This window comes from Cyprinodon tularosa, unplaced genomic scaffold (assembly GCF_016077235.1).
Source record: "Cyprinodon tularosa strain WSP-4 unplaced genomic scaffold, ASM1607723v1 ctg655, whole genome shotgun sequence".
Classification (NCBI taxonomy): domain Eukaryota; kingdom Metazoa; phylum Chordata; class Actinopteri; order Cyprinodontiformes; family Cyprinodontidae; genus Cyprinodon; species Cyprinodon tularosa.
In genome coordinates this window covers 331901-355410 of record NW_024039402.1, presented here as the reverse complement: position 1 = coordinate 355410, position 23510 = coordinate 331901, and the positions used below count along the sequence as shown (strand labels likewise).

Below are 23510 nucleotides of genomic sequence, written 5' to 3'. Positions count from 1 at the left end.
CAAAATAAACATCTGAAATATATGAGTTTGTATGTAATGTATGAATATAATATACAAGTTTCACTTTTTAAATGGAATTACTGAAATCAATCTACTTTTTCATGATATTCTAATTTTATGACCAGCACCTGTAGATGAATATAATATATAGATAACTAGTGTTATGAACTAGATTTACAGCTGGATATGTACCGAATATAATATACAGGTGGATATTACTATAAAAAGGGTTTTTACAGTTATGTACAACAGCATATATGCAGATGGGTTTTACTATAAACCTATAATGTGATTTCAGCACACTATAAACGAAACCGAACGTCTTATGAAATTTTTAGAGTCATATCAGACATATAACATACAGAAGCAAGAAAAGCTAGCATACCGTTCCTGTGAACTCTGGCAATAAAATAGATCCAAGATTCAAATTTGCAGCCATTAGGAACATAAAGAAGATATCTTTAAGTTAGAGAAGTGTTCTAATGTTATTGGAGCTTTTTGAAAACTGAGCCAGAAAACATCAGGTTGGACAAAACAGCCGATTGCTTCCTAAACATGGAATATTATCCGTATCTGAAGAGCTTTTAGTAAAACAAAAACAGTTGTTTTCTTTCGAATAAACATAAATACTATTATTATTAAAATGCTGAATAATTTTAAGCAATTTAAAGGAAAATTTAAACATTATGAATAAATCTGTTGAACCTGTGTAATTAGAACCATCTTCACCATTTAGCCAGCGAATGCCAGACGTCCCAGAATCTTCTAAAATGCTTGCATATGCTAAACTTTATGTATTGTTCTTCAATCTTTGGTGTATAATATACATAATGACTCCAGAACTTATGTCCAATGACAGCCTAACCTATGCGTAATGTACGGAAGAGGATTAGGGCCACTAAAAAAAAAAAAAAATGTAAACTGATTTTTAAATTTTATTTCATTTTAATAAAATTCTGACTTTAATCTCAGAATTCTGACTTTTTTCTCAGAATTCTGACAGATAACAAACATGTTAGCATCAAGCCATAGCCATGTTTTAGAGACTAGCTCTCTTGTTTTAAGACCTTCTGCTCCTCCATTAATGAGGGGACCCCTGGGGCACGTAAAAAGTTTCCCAATCCCAGTGTCACTGGCCCTCTCAACAACTTACATCTCTGTCAGTGAAGCTGAGTGCTCCCACATCTCTTCCTTCATGGTGCCCATCTACATTAAGATCCAAAACTCTGAGATTAAAGTCAGAATTCTGACTTTTTCCCCATATTAAACTGAAATAAAATTTAAAAATCAGTTAACTTTGATTTATTTTTTCAGTGGCTCTAATCCTCTTCCGTAGTAATGCACGGCAGTGTAATGCCCATGAAATGTCACAAGCCAGTGTCCTGAGGGGGGCAGCAATGCGCCAGGAGGAACACGGCCTTCATAAAAAGATTTCTTTGATCGCAGTATTAATCTAGCTGCTGTTTACTGCCCGCCAAAAAGAAAAAAGAAAAAGAATCCACGTTACAAACAAGGATTACTAACCTAACCCCTTTTATACCAAAACGCTTCCGTCATTCTACAGTAGCTGTAATTTAGAAACACGTTCAGCGGTCGTCTGGAACACGTCCGATACGTTGATATGAGTTGGAGATTAATTCTTGATAAGCTAAGCATAAGTTATGCACAAGTTACTCATAGGTTTTGGATAAGCTAGACACCACGACTTATAATTAACTTACACTTAACGTATGTATGTCAACGATCTAATAACCTACCTGTAACTCATGGCCCATATATGGCGTACACTGGCATATGTCGGTAAATTTTGAGAATGCTAAAAAATATCTTGCCGTACTCGCTGTATGTCGACACGTACCAGTTTGTTTCAGAGTGCTAATAACTTAAATAAAACATATGCAGAATTCTTGCCAGATTTTTCATACGTCAGGCAGACGCTGTCAAGGTGTGACAGGATGTTTGACTCCATTCAAATAAAGATTATATTTAGAAGATAAAAAATGTCATTACGAGCTGAATATAGTCTTCTATAATGTCCAAGTTTCCTCAGCCAATTTACACTTTGTCACACATCAAGTATTTTCACGACTCTCTTCTGCTCCGTAATTAATAAAATTCCCCTAACTATGATATTTTCCTAAGCAGATGCGGCTGCTTGCTCGTGATTAATAAATCCTGCTTACATCAATGCTTTATATGGAACGGCTGCTTTATCTTTCGTGGAAACAGGATTTTTTTCCCCAGAGCTGGATTGATAATATCCTCACAGTGAGCCAACTATTAGATCAGAAATGGCTTCTGTTTACTTAAGCTAAATTATTACACTATAAAAGTCTTAATTGTTTTTGATGCTTTTCCCTCTGGGTCGCTCTCACTTATTAAAAAAAGGTGGAAAAAAGGAAGAATTAAAATCAGGCTTTTCTCTTCTCTGGTCTCTGGAGCTAAAATTGACAAAATTAGTTTTACATCAACAGATAATAAGAAAGAAAAAAACGTTTATCTTGTTAACCTTCTAAGCTTCCAGCTTTGGATAAATACCTACAGGCTTTCACCAATAGTTCTTTCAAACCAACAAAGAACATCTCTGTGTTTTCAACCTCTTTCTGCTCATAATGCTTTACTCATTGATGAGTTTTGTAAATACTGTTCCTGGAAAATGACAGAAGGAGCAATACAAGCCAAAAAGAAAAAGCATAATCTTTAAATATTGTGTGTCGGATCGTTTTCATGAATTTCTTCATGGTGGGTTTCTTTCCTTGTTTACGTGCCTCATGTCCCAGTTTGCCGTCATTAATAAAGTTCGTCCTCCTGCCCTTTTTCCCACCTGTTTGCTGTAAATCATGTAATCCTAGTATTTATTGATTCACCTCACCTTCTGCACCTTAAGTTCAGTTTGTAGATTTTGAGTCAAACTGATAAAAGGATTTTCTCACTATTTGACTTTATCTAAAACTCTGATTTGGACTTTTTAAAGAGCCTTTTTGATAAAACATCTAAGCAGGTAAGAAGGATGGATTAGAAAGCAGAGTTACATGAAAAAAAAAAGAAATTAGCAAAAAATATCAAATTAAAGCAGAAAGGAAATAGAGATTAGAAGGAGGGAAGATTGAGTAGGCCGAACTGGGAGGACAGTTGTTGGCCCTGACCCCCCCTGCAGCTGGCAGACTGATCGGGCCCCACCTTGCTGAGACTGTCCAGGATCTGCAGTGCAGGCTTCAGCACAGTCTCCTCCCACCTGGACACGTCTGTCACATCCAGGCCGTACATCGCCGGGACGCTGTCTCCTGGTCCTGCACACAATCAGAGATGGAGGAACTTAAAATGTGATTTTTTTTTTTTAAACAGATGTTTATTATTTCTATCATAGAGTAGCAGAGCCATAGGGTCGATCTGACTGCTTTAGAATCCATTGGAGGATTGGTCTCTCCGTGGACGGAGACTGTGCTGATTGATTTCACAGCGTAGGCGTCACCAAATAAACGCAATTAATTCAATCTATTAGCCGATGGCAGAAGCCCATCTGTGACCCGCTCCGTCTGATTCTGAGCAGATCAAACAGGCTCCGGCTGGTTTGACCCGACCGGTGCTGACTGGAAAGACGGCGGGCAGGGGAAGTGACGCGCTGGAGCCGCACCCCAAAGCTCTGTCAACCTGCTGACTCACAGCGGCTCGATAATGTCTTTCTCTCCTCCTCCTCCTCCTGCGCAGCATCCCGCTCCATCGCCATCAGTCTCGTTTCGGCTTTCAGTCACTGCCTTGCTCTCTGACGGTTCCTCCCCCCCCTCCCCTCTGTGCTTTCCTTTTGTAGCAGTCAGCAGAGTCTGGGCCAGGCCTTCGCTTCAAACTGCAGCCTCTGCTCTACCTCTACATCAGTCTGACTGTCTGAGTGACCGAGGATGAGCTGCTGCAACGACAACAAGCATCAAATCCAAACTACTGCACTTTAAAAAAAAAAAACATATTTGTGAAGATTTTATATGAATTTATGCACCATCTTATCAAGGTTTTGGTCTCACTCTAACAGAAGCATGATGTAGCCACTACCGTGCTTCACTGAGGACTTTGTTGACCTTCTAAATCATGAAGTTTTTGAAATTTAATGTGTCTCCTTAATGACTCGTGGCAAAATGTTAGCAGGGTTTCTGTTTTTTTCTCGCTCTCCAGATCCTCCTAATTGCCATGTGTTACGCCCACCAAGGACACAACATATTTGAGGACACGAGACAAAAATGAGGGTTCAAAAAAAAGATTTTTTATTAACAAATTTTCTTCGTTTTAGTTGCAGTTGGTTCGGCTTCCTCAGATGTTCTGCGAAGAGAAAAATAGTTAACGGCCCTCAAATCCCGTGCCCCAAAAAGTAAAAAAAAGAAACCCAAAGTAACAACAGAAAGTTGGACCTGGCAGGCCGATCAAACAGAATAAAACGGTACAGCAGGGGGCCAACCCTATACAGGGCCGTCGAAGCCCCTACTGTTACCGGACTAAAGACAAAAAATAACCTAAGCAAAAGAAAAAATCGAAAACAGGACTACCGGTCCCGCCAGGCCAAAACCTCGAGAAAAAAAGTAAGAAAAAGTTAACAAAAATACCACATGGCAGGCTGGAACGTCCGCTGCAGGCCGCAGCGACAAGACAAGTGCGCACCGCGCACGATGGAGCAAATGAGCAGGTGGAAAGCGGCGTCCAAAAACGCGGTTGGAAAGGAACGCGAAAGGAACGCGCTAACGTGCTGAAGGCCAGCCTATTTATAGGCGGACGACAGCACCACAAATTAACATAATTAACTTACTAAAAGAATCCCAAAATATATTAACAAAAGATCCTTCAACTAAAGTTTATAAGAAAACAAAGAAAAGAAATGGACAAAAATCATAATGTGCCTGGGGCACATAACACCCCCACCCAAAGACTCTGAATGGGGTCCGAAGCAAAGCTCAACCCATTCAGAGAAAAAAAAGGAAAGCGGAACTAGAGTCATGAGAGTGCGTCGGCCATGACATTGTCTGCTCCTCTTACAATAAAAACACGCTAAAAGGAAAGCGGGACTAGAGTCAGGAAAGTGCGTCAGCCACTACGTTGTCCCCTCTTCCTACAATAAAAACGCGTCACATAGCTTTCACATCCAAGACATGATCTAATGCGCTCTCAATGCCACCGAGTGCAGCAAATACATCCGATTCACCAACTTCTGTCTACGTATTTCAAAAAACAGCTCTTCCCTCTATCAAAGCCAGCTGTCCAAATTTGACCTGAAGTTCCTTTAAACAAAACGGGTCAGCTGCAAATGAGGTTTCCTTCGGCGATTCATCAAGACTCCGTGTTAAAACTGCAGCAGGAAAAATATCCTTCGTGCACTCACTAAAGACATCTAATGTGGCTCCTCGAGCAAACTCATCCAGGTCAAACTCCATGTCCACCCCTGGAATCTAGCCACACTAAACAGGAACACTCCATCCAATGTAGGCTCTCGAGCAAACTCATCCAGGTCAGACTCCATGTCCACCCCTGGAATCTAGCCACACAAACTGTCAAGCACACACACAAAGCCACAAAAACCCCAGAGTCAAATCGTCCAATCCACAATAACCTCAAAATGCTCGGCTTCCCGTGCATCTGCAGCTGCCCCGACACCTGCGTCATCTCGTTCACTGGAAACAACCGATAGATTTATGCAGAGCGGGCGCACGTTCATTACCAGCAACAGATCCTTTATGCATTTATGCAAAGTGTCCAATGTGGGCCCTCGAACAAACTCATCCAGGTCAAACTCCATGTCTACCCCTGGAATCAAGCCACACCAAATCAGGAACACCTCTGCACAAACAAAGCTACAGCACCACCAGAACCGAATGCTCTAACTAATCAGCGCAACGCGCGTCAGCTGCGCAAAAATACGCACAAACCCAGCACAACCGCCAACAAACAAGAACCAACCGTAGGACACGACCTGTCTCTAAAAGGCACACTTTGTTTAAACAAGCCCCCAAAAATATGTCACGTCCACCAAGGACACAACATAATAGGGGACACGAAAGGCAATGTTTAAACAAAGTAAATTCGTTAAGACAAGCCCCCAAAAATATGTTATGTCCACCAAGGACACAACATATCGGAGGGCACTAAAGGCGAACTTTGTTTTGACAAGCCCCCAAAAATATGTTATGTCCACCAAGGACACAACATAATCGGGGACACGAAAGGCAAACGCTGTTTAGACAAGCCCCCAAAAATATGTTACGCCCACCAAGGACACAACATATTTGAGGACACGAGACAAAAATGAGGGTTCAAAAAAAAGATTTTTTATTAACAAATTCTCTTCGTTTTAGTTGCAGTTGGTTCGGCTTCCTCAGATGTTCTGCGAAGAGAAAAATAATTAACGGCCCTCAAATCCCGTGCCCCAAAAAGTAAAAAAAAGAAACCCAAAGTAACAACAGAAAGTTGGACCTGGCAGGCCGATCAAACAGAATAAAACAGTACAGCAGGGGGCCAACCCTATACAGGGCCGTCGAAGCCCCTACTGTTACCGGACTAAAGACAAAAAATAACCTAAGCAAAAGAAAAAATCGAAAACAGGACTACCGGTCCCGCCAGGCCAAAACCTCGAGAAAAAAAGTAAGAAAAAGTTAACAAAAATACCACATGGCAGGCTGGAACGTCCGCTGCAGGCCGCAGCGACAAGACAAGTGCGCACCGTGCACGATGGAGCAAATGAGCAGGTGGAAAGCGGCGTCCAAAAACGAGGTTGGAAAGGAACGCGAAAGGAACGCGCTAACGTGCTGAAGGCCAGCCTATTTATAGGCGGACGACAGCACCACAAATTAACATAATTAACTTACTAAAAGAATCCCAAAATATATTAACAAAAGATCCTTCAACTAAAGTTTATAAGAAAACAAAGAAAAGAAATGGACAAAAATCATAATGTGCCTGGGGCACATAACACCATGTAAAGACTTAATGAAATGAATTAGAGAAAAGCCGTCATAATCTGCAATCTGAAAGAACAATTAGTCATTTAACTCCTGCGGGGTCTAACCTTTTGGCAGGTACTTCAAATTTGATTTGAGCCCATTGGTAGCTGGCTTCTGTGCTGTCGAAACCCAAGAAATCGAGAGAAAACTTGCAAGCTGATGAATTGGAGCCAAAAAAGATATTGATTTTATTTCAAAAGTGCTCTTTATTTGTTTCCAGCTTTCAGAAAAAAACATTTCTATCTGTAGTTGTGTATATGGCAGACACACTTTGCACTTTGATAATAAAATAAGTTGCAATTTGTTAAGATAATGTGAAAAAAAATTAGGATAAGAAAAAAAATCCTTTCAAAACGGCGTCGCCTGCTCAGTGTATCGTGATATAAATCATAAGCAAGATGGTTGCCATAGAAACCAGTTATGATTAATGCCTAATTTCAGTCTTTTTTTCTCCAATGCTGTGTACAGACTGGTCGTCTGCGCTTGTGTTAGTCTTGTTTGAGCTCTGAGAGAAAGACATCGACCCCGACCATTTCTAGGGCTGAACGCCTCCACATTCAGCCAGAACCTCCTTTTACAGGGAGGTGCTGCCCCGACCCGGCTCGGCTTTGAAAGGACAGTTCTTCTGAAGTGGCAAAGAATAGAGGGGCGTATTTATTTGTCTTCTGAGTTCAAATATGATCAAGCCTTCTGCAGACTGGCCAGCCCAACCTTTAAGCAGATTCTCATGCAAATGAATCCCATTAACCTTTAAAGTACTGTTTGCCAACTCAATTATGGCCTAATCCTTTTCACACAGACTCAAGTGTGAATCGGAGCGCAGCAGACAGAGTCCTGACTGATGTTTCGGACTCTACTGGGAACTGTCTGGGCCTCCATTATTATAGGGAGCGTGCTATGACGGATCACCTGAACAGAAAATCTGCTGTGGCTTCACAGAGCCAGACCCCAAAGAACCATTCAGCTGCATCCGAGCACCGTCGTTTGCATAAACCGGGAGGTTTGATAAGCAGCCGGCTGCTTAAACATGGCCTGCTTTTTTTTTCCAAGTCAGGGGGCCAGCTGTGGGTGATCAACCAGCCCGCAAAGGGTGTTAAAGCAGGAATAAACAAACTCTTTAAAAGGCGACATCTCACCCGGCGGCGCCTGCGTCATCTAGCTTCACAGCGTGAGATTCTCTGTGTTTACTCCCCGCTCACCGTTTACTCCTCACACTCAGGCCTCCGTTAGGATGGGTTGATGTTTTCAAACGGCTGCTAAACAGACCTGCCCTGTACAAAGGCTACTGCGTTTCAATCTCAGACTGCTAAATAAAAGGTCAGGTATGAGATTCTCAATCTCTAACCTTTAAAGACAACGAGGAAAGTTTTTCTATATAGAAATAAAATAAAAAATATATATACCGGTAATAGCTTTTTATTTATGCCACAAAAGCAGCAAAGCTGCAGAAATAGCAGAAAATCATATAAAAAATATAACATACTGATTTATACAACTGTAATACCATTAATTAGCAGCTGCAACTCTATAAATGTATAATTGCTTCCAAAGGGGCTTTTAATATTTCAATTATGAATTAAATGTAGATTATCTATATAACAAGGAACCTAACCAAATCTTTCTGTAGATAAAAACCTTATTTATTCCCCGCATGTGAGAAAACGTATTTATCTGACTATGAGACACAGATTTCAGCATCAATATAGACTCCGGTCTATGTAAACCATTGTAGGATCCTGTCTTGTTCTGTAGCAGAGTTAAACTATAAAAGGCGTGAAATGAATGGCTGCCATCGACAGGACGCGACAGTAAGCGTAGCTTTAAGAGAAAGACATTTCAAAACAGCCAAATTGGTTCGTGTTGTAGGCGAGAGAAGGAGCAGAGGAGCCATCTTTACGTCATAGTTTTTTCAGAAACATGAAGAAATGAGTAAAGTTGGGACAGTGCGGTGTTATTTCCTAGCCTGACGTAGTCCGACTCAATTCTAGTCAGAATATGAGTCTGATACTGCTCCATAGAGCTGTGATTATGGGGCATGTTTCGAACGAACCAGGAAAAAAAAATGCCTCTGCACTCAATTGGATAGACCTACAACCAATAAGAGCAACAGAGTGCATGACGTGTGTTAAGCAACGCATAGTTGTTGTCAACAAAAATCAAAGCGTGCAGTTGCACGCCTATAATAAGAAGATGAGCCTTGATCGCGTTTCTCTGTTCCTCTTTTAAAATTAATTTGCTGTCGATATCTTCTAGAACAGACCTAATAGCAGAATCTACTCACCTCAACTCTCCAGCAGCAGCCATTATTGTTGTCACCCAAGTGCGCTTTGGTCACGTGGTTGATTACGTTACTGTTGACCATCTGTCCATCATCGTATAAAGCCCGCCCTGACAATTTGATTGGCCCGCCAGATATTGTGCGAGCATACTCGCGCTACTATTGAGCAATGCCAGACCGAACTTCCCGACCTCAAACGTTGTGGGCGGGACTAAGTTCGGAATGGCACCCAGGCAGAGATGGGAAGTAACGAAGTACAAATACTTCGTTACTGTACTCAAGTAGATTTTTCTGATATTCTTACTTTACTACTTATTTTAATGGCGACTTTTTACTTCTACTCCTTACATTTTTACGCAAATATCTGTACTTTCTACTCCTTACATTTTAAATAATTGGCTCGTTACTTTAGTTTTGAGTCATTTCAATGGAGTTACCGTTATTATTTTTCACGTCATCAATACCAAATTCAATCTAATTGGATGAGAATCTACGTTGCATTTGACGCACCACTACAAGATGAATCGACAGATTCGGCGGTATTCATTCGCGGCAAATCATTGCAGCTTGGTGGCGAGATGATTGAAAATGAACACAACGGAGATCTAGTCCTATTGGCAGACATCCATTTAAAATGTAGGCAACGGCATGAAAAAAGTGGTTTCTACTTTTACTTTTATACTTTAAGTAAATTTACAAGCCTGTACTTTGTTACTTTTACTTGAGTAAAGAAGTTTAATCAGTACTTCCACTTTTACCAGAGTATTTTTTAACACAAGTATCTGTACTTTTACTCAAGTACAGAAAGTGAGTACTTTTGCCATCTCTGCACCCAGGCTAGTTATTTCCTACTTTCCCCTACTTTTTATAGATCCCATCCCTGTGTGGTTCAGCTTGATTTAACCCATGGTTCTATTTTGAGGCAACTGTTGTTTTAGGTATGCCTGTTGTGTCCATTTTTAAACACTTAAGCAGATTATATTCTTCTTTCACTTCCAGTAAGTTTCAAAAATGTAAATTGAACTAAAGTGCTTAGACTCAATTAAAGGTTTAATGGCTGATTGTTTTGGTCCATCAACAAAAAAAACACAAGAAAGCCACCAAAAATGTATTCCATTTCAAGGATCTTAATGTTTTAGATAAATCTTGAATGAGAAACCCTGAAAATACCTTAAAACTTTAGATAATAATGTCTCAAGGTTTGAACCAGAGCTATTATGTCAGTTCAGTATCTCAAATCATCTCTTATTTCATTACAAAGACAGAAGGAAGATGATGCAAAGTTTTAGTGGGGCTAGAAGGTCAATATTTTGGGGCCAACAGGTGCAGCAGCCAGCTGGCGGTCCGAGACGAGTGTCACCTGACAGGCGAACCTGTACAGGAGGCAGAATCAGACGGCTCGTATTTAGCATCGCCAATAAACCCCCCCGCCTTCTCAGCGGCTGACGTCCTGCTGCTACTTTTTCTTTACTTTGTTCCCTTTATCTCTCCAAACACCCCCTCTCATCCCATAATTGCGTTCGACGTTCAGCGGCCTCCCATCGGGCAGAGTGAAGTGATGGTAAATAAAAGGTGGCTTCGCCAGATGCTGGATGGAAACCCCTCTCTGATCTGGTGAAATTCTAAACTTTTAATCCCCTCTCTGTTGAAAGAGGGCTGATAGGAAGAGCCGCAGGGACAAAGACAAACATATGACTTCAGAGGACATTAAACTGACATTAAACTGTCTAATCCCGTCTGTAAAGCCTGTCTTTAACCTAAAGTCTAATTATCTAATCCTCCATTAGAATACTGACTGTAAACAGATCTAGTTGTTCACACAACATGAGCAACCTGGAGCCCAAACTCACACAAAGCAAAGTTTCCCTTCCAATCTCATGGGGGAGATCATTTTGCCAAAAGAAGGAGTAATGTGTCGCCGTGCAGCTGCTTGCCAGCGTCTGAGTGACTGTATTGTGTTGTTGAAACAGTAGTCCACCTGTTGCAATAAGCGGGCCAAAAGTCCCTCACAGAGGTGGCTCTCATGTTTGCTGAGTGAGGATAAATAAAGTGTGTAAGTGTGTGTGACGCTGTAAAAGCACATCCCCTGGACCACCTGGGATCCGCTGGCTGTCGCTCCTACTGGAACCCCGCCCGTTCCGACCGAACGGCCGCCTTCCTCTTTCTTTCAGTTCCTCTTCCACTTTTTGTCTTCCTCAGCTCCTGCTTCATCCACTGATCATAACCGACAGACTTTCAGTAAAGTGTAACAGCAGAGCCTTTCTGTTGAGCCCCGGGTGTTTGGGCGGTATCCGATGCGGTATGACTTTCCGTCAGTAATCTAAGGTCTCTTGTTTCACTGGAAAGTTAGTTTGACTCAAAGCTCATTCTCATTTCCTTTTGTCACCCTTCAAAATGAGAAAGACAAAAGAAAATGCAGTTTAAGTGAAAAAGGTGTAAATTGGTCATAACTAAAAAGGCAGGGTAAGTTTATAATAGAGAGTCATTACAAGTGGAGTAATGTGAAACTACCTTTAGGGAGGCTTAAGTCCCATTTACACCACCCTTTTGAAACAGTTCTGAGATCGGTCCAAGCACTGTAAACGAGATAACTGTTGAGTGCAAATGGAACGCTTCTGAACTGGACTGTGCCAGACACGACCGAACCGCGCTAACATGGTACCAGTTCATCAGTAGGGCTTGGCGCGGTTCAGTTCTGGCACGGTTCTCTTATAACAAGGAGAGCATGAGCAGACCGCGTCATCTCCTTACAGTCAGCCTCCGTAATCATGAAATTTCAGACATTCACAAAACTACTAGGTTCCATACCTTGTTACACGATTTGGAGTAATGATGCCTGCGTCTGTAAGCCCTTATTAGACTATCGTTTGTCGTATCCACGTCCTAAAAGGCAACTCAGTCAAGTATATTCACCAAAGGCTGCCTTCTTCACCTGACTCCCCACTAACTTCCTGAATATTACGGGCACCGCCATGTTGATTTGCTTTTTTACCTCTAGAGAGCAGTATTACCGTAGATCGTCACTAGGGGATGAGGAACCGGGCTAGCTTGGTGTGTAAATGGTTGTACGGAACCAAGCCTGGCCTTGTTAGCTGATCCAAGCTCAGCACGGATTGGTTTTCAGAGGGTAGTGTAAATGGGGCTAATAGGGCTCGGCATGGTTCAGTTCTGGCACGGTTTCCTGATAAAAAAGAGAGCATGAGCAGACCGCGTCATTTCCTTACAGTCAGCCTCCGTAATCATGAAATTTCAGACATTCACAAAACTACTAGGTTCCCTACCTTGTTACACGATTTGGAGTAATGATGCCTGCATCTGTAAGCCCTGATCAGACTATCGTTTGTCGTTTCCACTTCCTAAAAGCCAACTCGGTCAAGTATATTCACCAAAGGCTGCCTTCTTCACCTGACTCCCCACTAACTTCCTGAATGTTACGAGCACCGCCATGTTGAATTGCTTTTTTACCTCTAGAGAGCAGTAGTACCGTAGATCGTCACTAGGGGATGAGGAACCGGGCTAGCGTGGTGTGTAAATGGTCGTACAGAACCAAGCCCGGCCTTGTTAACTGATCCAAGCTCAGCACGGATCGGTTTTCAGAAGGTAGTGTAAATGGGGCTAATAGGGATCGGCATGGTTCAGTTCTCTGATAACAAAAAACAACACATGAGCAGGCCGCGTCATCTCCTATTTATAGTCAGCTGACTCATTCGGTGGGCTTTCTGGCACGTCTCGGCTTTGTAATTCACAGAACTCTTCAACTGTTCAAAACACAAACATCTTCTCAGCATATTAACACTGCTCCCAGAGCGCCACACAATGGTAGCCCACTGCTCCCAAAGGGGATGGGCTAAATGCAGAGAGTTTATTTCGTTGCTCTGTACTTGTGAGAGTGTAATGGCAATAAAAAGCAGGGGGAATAAATGGCATCAAAAGAGTGTGGTGCGATCTGGGATGATGTAGAGACAGAGGCTCTCATTGAAATTTGCGCGGAGGACGCTATCCAGGCACAGAAATTCCTGAATGTTGTGCGCACCTTAATTTTTTGCATAATTGCCGCCTTGAGAAGTGTAGTATCAGCGGAGGAACTGTCCTAGCAGGATGTGTAAATGGTCATTAGAACCAAGCTCAGCACGGTTAACTGATACAAGCTCGGTCTGAACTCGGCATGGATCGGTTTCAGAGGGCTAGTGTAAATGGGGCATTAATCTCTATGCTGGAGTTGGGTGGTTCATAAACAACTCAAAGTCCCAGTGCTTTTTCGCGAGTGTTTTTTTCCTTTTAACTCATAGTCAGGTTAAGGGAATGGAAAGAATCCATAATTGCTTTTGAATTAAATAGAAAAGCTAGTATCATTTTTGGGATTATTGCACCTGTTTCCTCAAAGTGTTTTTTTTTTTATGAGATTCGGGGCCATTTAGAAAACGACCAACATTAAAAGAAATGCCTGCCTGCTTTTTAAGTCTGTTATCATGTTTATAAAGTAGAACCACTCTCACAAACCACCGTGTCAGAAGTGCACACAATCATGAAAGCTTGGTAAACTGGTACCCAGTTTTTTCCCAGGAAGGGTGATGTGTTACATTGCCTGATTAAAAAACAAGCTACTATACTTTTGGTAAATAGATATAAAGGAAATAAATCAATAGATTATGCAAGATACTGTAATTAATGTAGGTTACCCCCCTTGACCTGCCTGTCCTATATCATTGCTAATCAATCCAACCTTCCCTTTCTTTTCTTTTAAATTTTCCTAATCTGTTTGGTTATTTTATAATATGATCAATGAATCTTTATTTATGTTTTTTGTCCTGACGTACAGTTTCTGGATATCTCAGGTTTTAAGCATTTAGAACCTGCATGTTGTCTCCCTTTGTATCAGTCTTACTCCAGTCGCCCTGAGATAACAGCTTTGCAATGATTTGGTCTGCTATAGGATATTTTACTAAGAAGGAGACAATGCAGCCACTTAAGAGCCCTTGGAACAGGACCGATTTTCCTGTTGGTCAGGAAGCTTACAGCGTTTTAGAGCCTGAAGGTCTTTGATAGATTTTTATACTGGGACCAGTAAAGACACCATAACAACAATCTGACCTCCTGGAAAGAAACGCCACAGTGTTTTTGGAGCCTGTCTGAACAAGAAACACTTTACTCAACTTTTTTGCTGCTTCCAGTGCTTGCGGTCTTCCCACCAGTGCTGCTCCATGTTTATCGTAAACATAGTTGCTTCAGGTTGTTAGATCAGAAAAGACTGGCGGAGTGTGTTGACGGGTGTTTGTTGCACTCAAGGGTATCACGTAAGTTAGCGCGTCGAGCCGAAGCGATTTTAACAACAGTCGCTTGGCGAGTCATTTGACCAGGGTAGACACACTTCAGTGAGCTTATCCCACTGCCACTAAAAGCCGGTTGTGGGAAAGGGGTATAAGTGAGTAGGGTCTCATTTGTTTGGTCGACTTTAAGCCCTCCAATAAAACATGGAGGCTCCTTGCCTGGCCATAGACTGACTCACGTCATGTACGCAGCATATTAGCCTGGAATGAGTGGGTAGAGCCCGATTTTAAAGGCAGGACTAACAGCATCAGTGGAAACTGTTTAAGGCTGATTAATACTTTGAAACTAGGTCGTCTGCGTAGGTCAACGTCCCCGCCCCTTCCACAGACACTCTGATGCACCTCTACCAAACTGTAGGTTACCGTAGACAGTGCCGCAGACAGGAGGCCTCTGATTGGTCAAATCTAAATCTGCTCTACACTACTGTATGCGCATTTCCTTTTTGGTACCTTACCGGCTTGTTTTGTTTTTATGAAACGATTCAGGAAGTTGCACCAGCTAGGAGACCGAGTTGCGCAAGAATGCAGGGACCCTTTTTCCACCTGGATCAACGCTCTTTTTCGCCCTCATGTCCCTCTATAGTCGGATAAACTTGCCCCGACTTCCTCACCGCCTCGGACGTATCTAGACCCACAGCTAATTTGTGATTGTCCTTCTTGCGTTGTGGTGTGCGACAAGCTTACTGCGACACACTGCTGCGGGAGTATAACCAGCCCTTAAGAACCATTAGATAACCATTGATGCGGCATAAAAAAAAATTGATACAGGAAAACCTCTAACAGCAGCCAGTTGTTAAAATCATACAAACCGGTCTCTCAGAACATAATAAAGAGCATCATTAATACATCACCCAAACACTTTTCCGGGTAAACAAATGTTATATTAAGAGCAATTTGTACAAATTGGATTTTTACTTCAAGTTCTATCTATTTTAAATAACTGTCCAAACATTTCAATTGAGCATTCAATTCAAATCTAATTCTGAAGTACTTTATGAATTTGGGTCAGTTGAATTGCAGGGGAGCAATTCCCCTGTTCCAACCTAGTTCCACTTTAACATTAGTCTTAACTGCTACAGCCACATAAAATTGGATGAACACGCTCCATTGCTTTAAATTGGGGTTATCTAACATTGAGCTTTTGTTCTCTTAACAATTAATACTAAAAATATTATAATAAAGATGGATTTTCAAAGAAAACAAACAAAAACAAAGTATAATCCAATCTGCTTGGAAAATTGTTTGGCAAAATGAAACTGGCAATTTAAATGCATGTTGGTGTTTTTCATTGTAGAGTCCAACCTTGTGGACATGGCTCTCCTAATCAGCTGCACCTGTGTGGCTAAATGTGAAGGGATAAAGTAGTAAAGAGGTTTAAAGCAGGATTGGGCAATAAAAATATATGCAAAGCTTTGAACATCCAACAGAGCAACTAATCATTCATCTAATTTCCCCTCACTAATAAGAACTTGTAGCTCCAGAGAACTCCACTGATGATTTTCCTCATCACGCCATCAGCTTCTGTAAACTTCTTCTCAAGGTTTCTTGTTTTCTCTGACTGCAGACACAGAAATGCGCCCGTGGTAATGTTTCCTAATATCCCCACGGACATTCTCTCCCTTCTGTTGCTCTTATCTCCCCTCCTCAGCAGGGTTCACAGAGAGCCGCCTTGTGAAAACAATCCCAGGCTTTATCTTTCACGTATGAGTGTGTGTTTGTGACGGCTTCGCGCTCGCTGGAAGACAGAGGTGTGAACTCGCCCAGCACCTGCTCCCCCGGCTGAGTCAGGTTACCGCCGCTCTCTGTCTGCAGAAGCTCTCCGCATGTTGCTTCTCATTCTGGCTCCCTCCTTCCATCCATCCATCCACTCATTCACTTGCTCTTTTAAATAAAAGATACAGACACTGCTGTTACTTAACACTCACGAGGCCTCTGTCGAGCTACACCTGTTTATTGTGGTTGCAGATGTGTGTGTGTGTGTGTGTGTGTGTGTGTGTGTGTGTGTGTGTGTGTGTGTGTGTGTGTGTGTGTGTGTGTGTGTGTGTGTGTGTGTGTGTGTGTGTGGGTACATTTACTTCCAATGCATCCTCTGAGGAGGCTGGTGCTCCACAACTTAATAAAATTAATATAACCTCACCTTACCATTTGCACTAAGGGTAATTAAATCCTTTAATTAAACAGGCTTCTCTGTAAAAACACACATCTGTGTTGTATATTTACAGCCAGCCTACACATGCACTCAAAACTAAGTCCCTTTAAGCTTGGATTTTATTTGAGCTGGATGATCTGCTGTTAAAATCCCCACAGCAACCAAAGAAAAATGGAGAAGACGCCCAACACCTGCCTGCATGCCTGTTTCAAAACCAATTCAGCTGAAAACACAGCTCTAACATCTTTTTTTAGTAAAAAAAAAAAAAAGATTTAAGATAAATCTAAAATGGATTAGATCAGCTTGTGTTACTTCTTGTATTGGTCGATGCATGTATGCACTGCCACTCCCTCCGTTTGCTTTGCAGCTAATGTTTTGTTTGATTTGTTATTGCATGTTTCTTGTTGCTTAAATTGGGACTTGTGCAACACTGAAAGTGCACAAGTTTTTTTCTTTAAAGAATAAAAAACTCAAATCAAAACTGGATGTTTTCCTTATATTTTGGAACCAACCTCCTTTGCTGCACATACAGTGAGGAAAATAAGTATTTGAACACCTCTCTATCAGCTAGAATCCTGACCCTTAAAGACCTGTTAGTCTGCCTTCAAAATGTCCAATGTCCTCCATTTATTATCCTAAATTAGATGCACCTGTTTGAGGTCGTTAGTTGCATAAAGACAACTATCCACCCATTGAATCAGTAAGAATCCAACTACTAACATAACCAAGACCAAACAAATGTCCAAAGACATTACAGACTAAATTGTACGCCTCCACAAGGCTGGAAAGGACTACGGTGAAATTGCCAAGCAGCTTGGTGAAAAAAGGTCCACTGTTGGAGCAATCATTAGAAAATGGAAGAAGCTAAACATGACTGTTAATCTTCCTCAGACTGGGGCTCCATGCAAGATCTCACCTGGTGGGCTCTCAATGATCCTATGAAAGGTTAGAAATCAGCCCAGAAATACACAAGAGGAGCTGGTCAATGACCTGAAAACCACCGGTGGGACCACCGTTTCCAAGGTTACTGTTGGTTATACACTAAGACGTCATGGTTTGAAATCATACATGGCATGGCATGGAAGGTTCATCTGCTTAAACCAGCACAGGTCAAGGCCCGTCTTCAGTTTGTTAATGACCATTTGGACAATCCAGAGGAGACATGGGAGAAAGTCATGTGTTCGGATGAGAGCAAAATAGAACTTTTTGTTCAGAATTCCACTAACTGTGTTTGGAGGGAGAAGAATGATGAGTACCATCCCGAGAACACCATCCCTACTGTGAAGCATGGGGGAGGTAGCATCATGCTTTTGATGCGTTTTCTGCACATGGCGACTGCACTGTTTTAAGGAGATGATGATGGAACGTTAGATTTTGGGGAACAACCTCTTTCCCTCAGTTAGAGCATTAAAGATAGGTTAAGGCTTGGTCTTCCAACATGACAATGACCCAAAGCACACAGCCAGGATAAACAAGGAGTGCCTCTGGAAGAAGCATATCAAGGTTCTGGCATGGCCTAGCCAGTCTCCAGACCTAAACCCCATAGAGAATCTTTGAAGGGAGCCCAAACTCTCTTTCTCACTGACATTGCAGAAACCTGACTGATCTAGAAGATCTGTGTGGAGGAATGGGCCAAAATCCCTCCTGCAATGTGTGCAAACCTACTGAGGAAACATTGGACCTCTGTAATTGCAAACAAAGACTATCGTACTAAATATTAACCTCAAATAAATAGTTAAAAATCCTACATTGTGATTTCTGGATTATTTTTCTTTAGATTATGTCTCTCATAGTGGACATGCAACTACTATGACAATTTCAGACCCCTCCATGGTTTCTAAGTGGGAGAACTTGCAATATAGCAGGGTGTTGAAATACTTTTTTTCCTCACTGTACATGTGAATTGAATATTCATTCAATTTACAGTTTCTTCCACCCACTGGTCTCTGTATGAGTGCAACCCTTGTTGCTCAAGTTCAGGCGGTCGGGGGTGAATTCCAGACAGCGTTGTAATTCTTCCAGGGATTAGTGTGCTCAGCTGAGGCTAGCCTGCATCTGTGCGAGAGTGTTTAAGGCTCAGACGAATCAGAAAGGAGGTCAACAGTCACTGCTAACAGGGAAGAAGGAAAAAAAGGTGTTTCCACTGGAAACGGGTGAAGGCATCGATACGAACGCACTCTAGGTGCCCCTGGTGTGAGAACATTTTCTCTAAATAACAGACTAATTTTCAGACTCTACCTTCTCAGGCCATGTTTGATTCCTTCCTGAGGTTTAGTGCAGCATTTCACTGATCCAGTGATGGATGCATGGATTGATTGAGAGAACATTTTTCTCTAATCTGTTCTTTTCCCAAAAGGATCCAGAGTTAGGAAAGCATTAAATTCAACTCCAGTTAAAGTTGTAAAATGGGGACAGAAAAGACGTTTTTCTCCTCCAACAGTCAAAGACGGCTTAAATCCCAACAGATTTTCTCACAAACCAACAGCCTCAGCATGAGATTTTTGCAAAACCAATCCTCCTGTTGTTTCTCTTTGATCTCAAATCATAACTCCTGTTTTGCTTTCTATTCACCTAAATTTACACACGAACATCTTATAAAATACCAACGAAACAAGAGACGTTCTGCAATATTTCATTTTTACTATCCTCAGAGTCGTTTTAAGGATGAGCTTTCAGGATTGCATAAAGTTTATCTAATTACAAGCTGAATATCAGCTTTATTTGGTCGTAGTAGTAAAAATGGATCTAATTTAAAATCGATTATTTTTACCAGACAACATTTAGAGATTGAGCTCTGTTAAAAAAAGTAACAAAAATGTTAAAATTAAAAGTAATAATCAGAGCTTTCCCACAGCATCATGCTGCCTAATTTACTTCATAAGAAACATGAATAAATGCATGCTTGGAGGAACCAAACAGGTGGATTCCTCGTCCTTTTGTACAGGGCAGGATCAACATGATTCTTAGGAAACAACTGAAAACCCGTGAAAAACTCAGACGACTTCAGACGGATTAAAGTGTGTAAAACAGCAGTAACGCAGCCAGGCGGACACGCTCATCTGAGGCCATATGGTGGTGCAGCGTAGGCGGGCCGGCGCTCAGCAAGAGGGGGTGTTGAGGTTTAGGTCCTGGCTGTGGCCTTTAGGCCACTTGGGGCTAACAGGATTAGGAGGCAGGGTTACTAAAGGGCGGGCTGCTGGTGGGACACAGCCACCTTCAGGATATTTGAAAGCACTTTCAGAGGTGAAACTGGCTGCGACCGGAGGGAAAACCTGCCAGCTAAGGTGGGCATGTGTCCATCATGCTGCGACGGTTAATCTGGACGCTACCCAAACACTGCGGCTTGCTGCCGCCCCTTTAAAAGAACAGAGAGGGGAGTGTGGGGAGGACGCCACAGCAGCTCCAACACCCTGCATGAAGTCAAATCCTACTCTGCAGGTTGATAAGTTAAATCTACCTGTTTCAACTATTAAAATGAATCAGTTAATTAGTTCTGATGTTCACAAAAGCAGGAAATGGGGAGAAAACAAACTAAGAAACCAAGCTGGTTGTAATCATTTAGCTACATGTGTTGTCTTCCTGGTAAACCTCTCAGTCCTGCTTTCTAGTTTTTATATCCATCTAAACAATCATATGCCAGAGTGTCATTCTTCAAATTATGTGTTTAACACCTTTTAATGTTAGACCAACATTGGTTTTTATTTTAACAGAGAAAAATGATAAGTCTGCCTGAACTATCTTCTACAAACCATCAAACCATCCCACAGCATGATGCTTCCACTACCATGTGTGTTGTGTCCTGTTCCTGTCGCACACAGAAGGATAAATGAAAGCTCAATTGTTGCGTTACTGCTAACAGCTTTCTTCTTGCTGCCCTGCCATGAATGTTTAAAGGAATCTTCTCCTGGTTCTTTACTTGTATCTGAAGTTTTCTTTGAATTCATGTTTAACCATTTTAAGGAGAAACTTTTTTAATAGAGCTTATTTGGACCATTATAATACCCATTTCTTTTCTTACAAGGGTACATATACCAGGACTTGATTTGAATGTATGTGCATTGATATAGTTTTAGCGTTAGCAAAATTAGCAGGTTAGATGGTTCATTTATAATCATTCCTGGTGTCTTATGCTGCGTTCAGACTGAATGCGTTTTTGAGTGTTGAGAGCATCTGGTTTACAGGCAAAATCAAAGGCACCTGAGCCTCGATGCTCCGTGCGTCTTACGCTGCATGTTTTGAAGCTCTCTCTCTATTTCGTACTGTGCGTTTTATTTAAGCAACTCTAAAGTAGCCGAAACTCGATTTGGAAAATCTGAATTTTTGCAGCTCGACGCAGAGTAACAACGAATCAGAAAAGCTAATCCTGTCAACATTAAACTATGAAAAATTAATATATATATACAGGGATTAAACTCCACAGGTTTTAAAAATTTGAATTATTATTTTTTATTTACAAGTAAAAAAGGGGAACTGTGGTCCCTATTACTCTGCTAAAATATTTTTACACTGAACTGTGGTGAAACAGTTTATAAATACCTTCATTAAAGCTATAGCTGGTTATCCTGTTAAGAAACACTTCTGGTTATATTGAGTGAAATGGTTCTTCCATCCTGAGAGAACTCAATACCTTATGTATTAAGAAAAGGGAACAGAAAAAAGAACAGACGTCTGTGAGAGCTGCAAGCCTCTCAAAACTAACCAATATCTGACATTCAGTAAGAATGGGAAAAAAAAAAAACAAGAGCATAATGTTTAAATAGGATCATAATCCTGATGAAAGGATGACATTTGGGTGGACTTATCCACTTGACATGAGGGATGCACGATATTGGGATTTTGGCCGATATCCGATATGCCGATATTTTAAAACTCATGTAACCGATAACCGATATCGATGCCGATGTTAAAGCTGGACAAAAATAAGTAGTCTTTGAAAATAGCAATTTTGTTATTCATTTCCGACACTTTGAAAAATAATATACTCAAATATATTTTCATATGCTGATATCAAATGGATCATTAAAAACGCAGTATCGATCTATTTTACTTTCGAAATCTCGTGAAATTTCATGGTTCTGTTACAAACTCTCGTGATATTTTGTAAATTTTGTGAGATTTTGTTAGTAAAATAGATCGATACCGCGTCAATATATCAACATATACAAATATGGCAAAATTTTGTGAATTTTCAGGGGATTTCGTAGCATAACGATGACATATAGCAATATTTCATTAGTAAAAGAGATTGATATGGTGTTTTTAAATCGCAATATATCAGCATATCAAGATATTGTGATATTTTAATGTATCAATATTTTTTCCCTCGTCTTTAGAAGTTTTTAAGTCTGTAAAAAAGAAGTTTTTGAGGAAGAAGAAGAAGTAGTATTTATTAATTTTTTTTAAGACTTTAGAAACTCAGAAGCTGATCAAATATTGGGTTAAATATCGGTGGGGTGGCCGATGTCCGATATTCGGTTTTAAGGCCGATACAGGCCGATACCGATAGGGGGCCGATTATATCGTGCATCCCTACTTGACATGTTAAAATAACTTTTTTTCCCCAATCCAACCCATCACAGCAAATAAAGCCAAGCTGCGCTATCGATTTTAAAGGAAAGAACTAAGCAGCTCAAGAACTGCAGAGCGTCTGACTTCAAAACGCACCAGCGCCCAATTTGAGGCATTGGATGACTATTTAAAATGTGTTAGGTGTCAAACCAACATTACAAAAAAAATTAAAAGTTACTCAAGCAGAAACGCTTGATGACTGCCTGTAGGTCAGTCCCTGATTCGTGGAAAAAAGAGTAGCCGTGGCAAAGCGGGCCGATGTTAGCATCCTTCCACAAATGAGGAGCTTGTTCTGTTGGGATTTTCTGGTTTGAACAGCTGGCTGTGGATCTCTGCAGCCTTACCAGAGCCCTGCCAGTCCCGTCAGCTCATACTGACAGCTATCATTTGACAACTTTATAGCTAAAATAAACTGTTTAAGTTACATTTTCGATAAAATTCTTTACACTTTATGAAAATGTTTAAGTTCTTAGACTGCTTTTACAAACTTTTGTATTTTAAAAAGTGAAATTCAGACAACTAGACACATTTTTACATGCTAGAAAAAATGCAGCCTCTAACAAACTCTTTTGGTGTTTAATAAGATGCCTGAAACCTTGAACACAGTCTATTCTATGAGCTGGGGGGTCAGATACTCACGCTTCAGGAAGCGGTTCCGGACCCATTTATTCTGTTTGCGGGCGTAACGTTTGGTGGCGACTTTCAAAGCTTCTATACCTTTAAATAGTCCAAAAGAGGAAAATATTAGTTAAAAACCAAAGTCTGACTGATGAGCTAACCTGACCACAGAACCAGTGAGTCTACCGTCTGCACCAACGCTTCTCTGACCTTTCTCTCTGAGCTGGTCCTTCTCCTGCTGGCTGCTGGTTTCCGGAGACGTCAGGTAGTTGTGGAACTCCTTAAAACCGATCGACTGGAAAATCCCATGTTGGTAATCCTGACTGTGGGAAGCGGAGGAAACACGACCCATCAGTGTGCAAACTTTCTTCCTCTGAAGTGACATTTATGGACGACTGGCAGCTTCTCTATTCACCTTTACCTCCCCTCCATCAATCCTTCCAGCCCCAAATGCAAATATAAACCCCTCAAGGAAGAAATATGTCAACACAGCAGACAGGATGACCTGCAGGAGCTCAAAATGACACCATCATATGAGCAGGAATATATTCTAGCAAGCGTCACCTTAAGGAATCATGTCATACATGCACCATATC

The 23510-nt window shown here is 41.3% G+C and overlaps 1 protein-coding gene across 2 annotated transcripts in view; it reads right to left on the bottom strand.

Moving 5' to 3' along the window:
• The window catches only part of trit1 (tRNA isopentenyltransferase 1), a 62671-nt gene that overhangs the window by 3060 nt on the left and 36101 nt on the right, over window positions 1-23510 (bottom strand). For both annotated transcript variants that reach the window (XM_038309040.1, XM_038309041.1), the window contains exons 7-9: window positions 23125-23237; window positions 22936-23013; window positions 3181-3290 (exon numbers count right to left, since the gene is read on the bottom strand). In XM_038309040.1, coding sequence (XP_038164968.1) covers window positions 3181-3290; window positions 22936-23013; window positions 23125-23237 — 301 coding nt within the window. The remainder of the gene's footprint in view (window positions 1-3180; window positions 3291-22935; window positions 23014-23124; window positions 23238-23510) is intronic.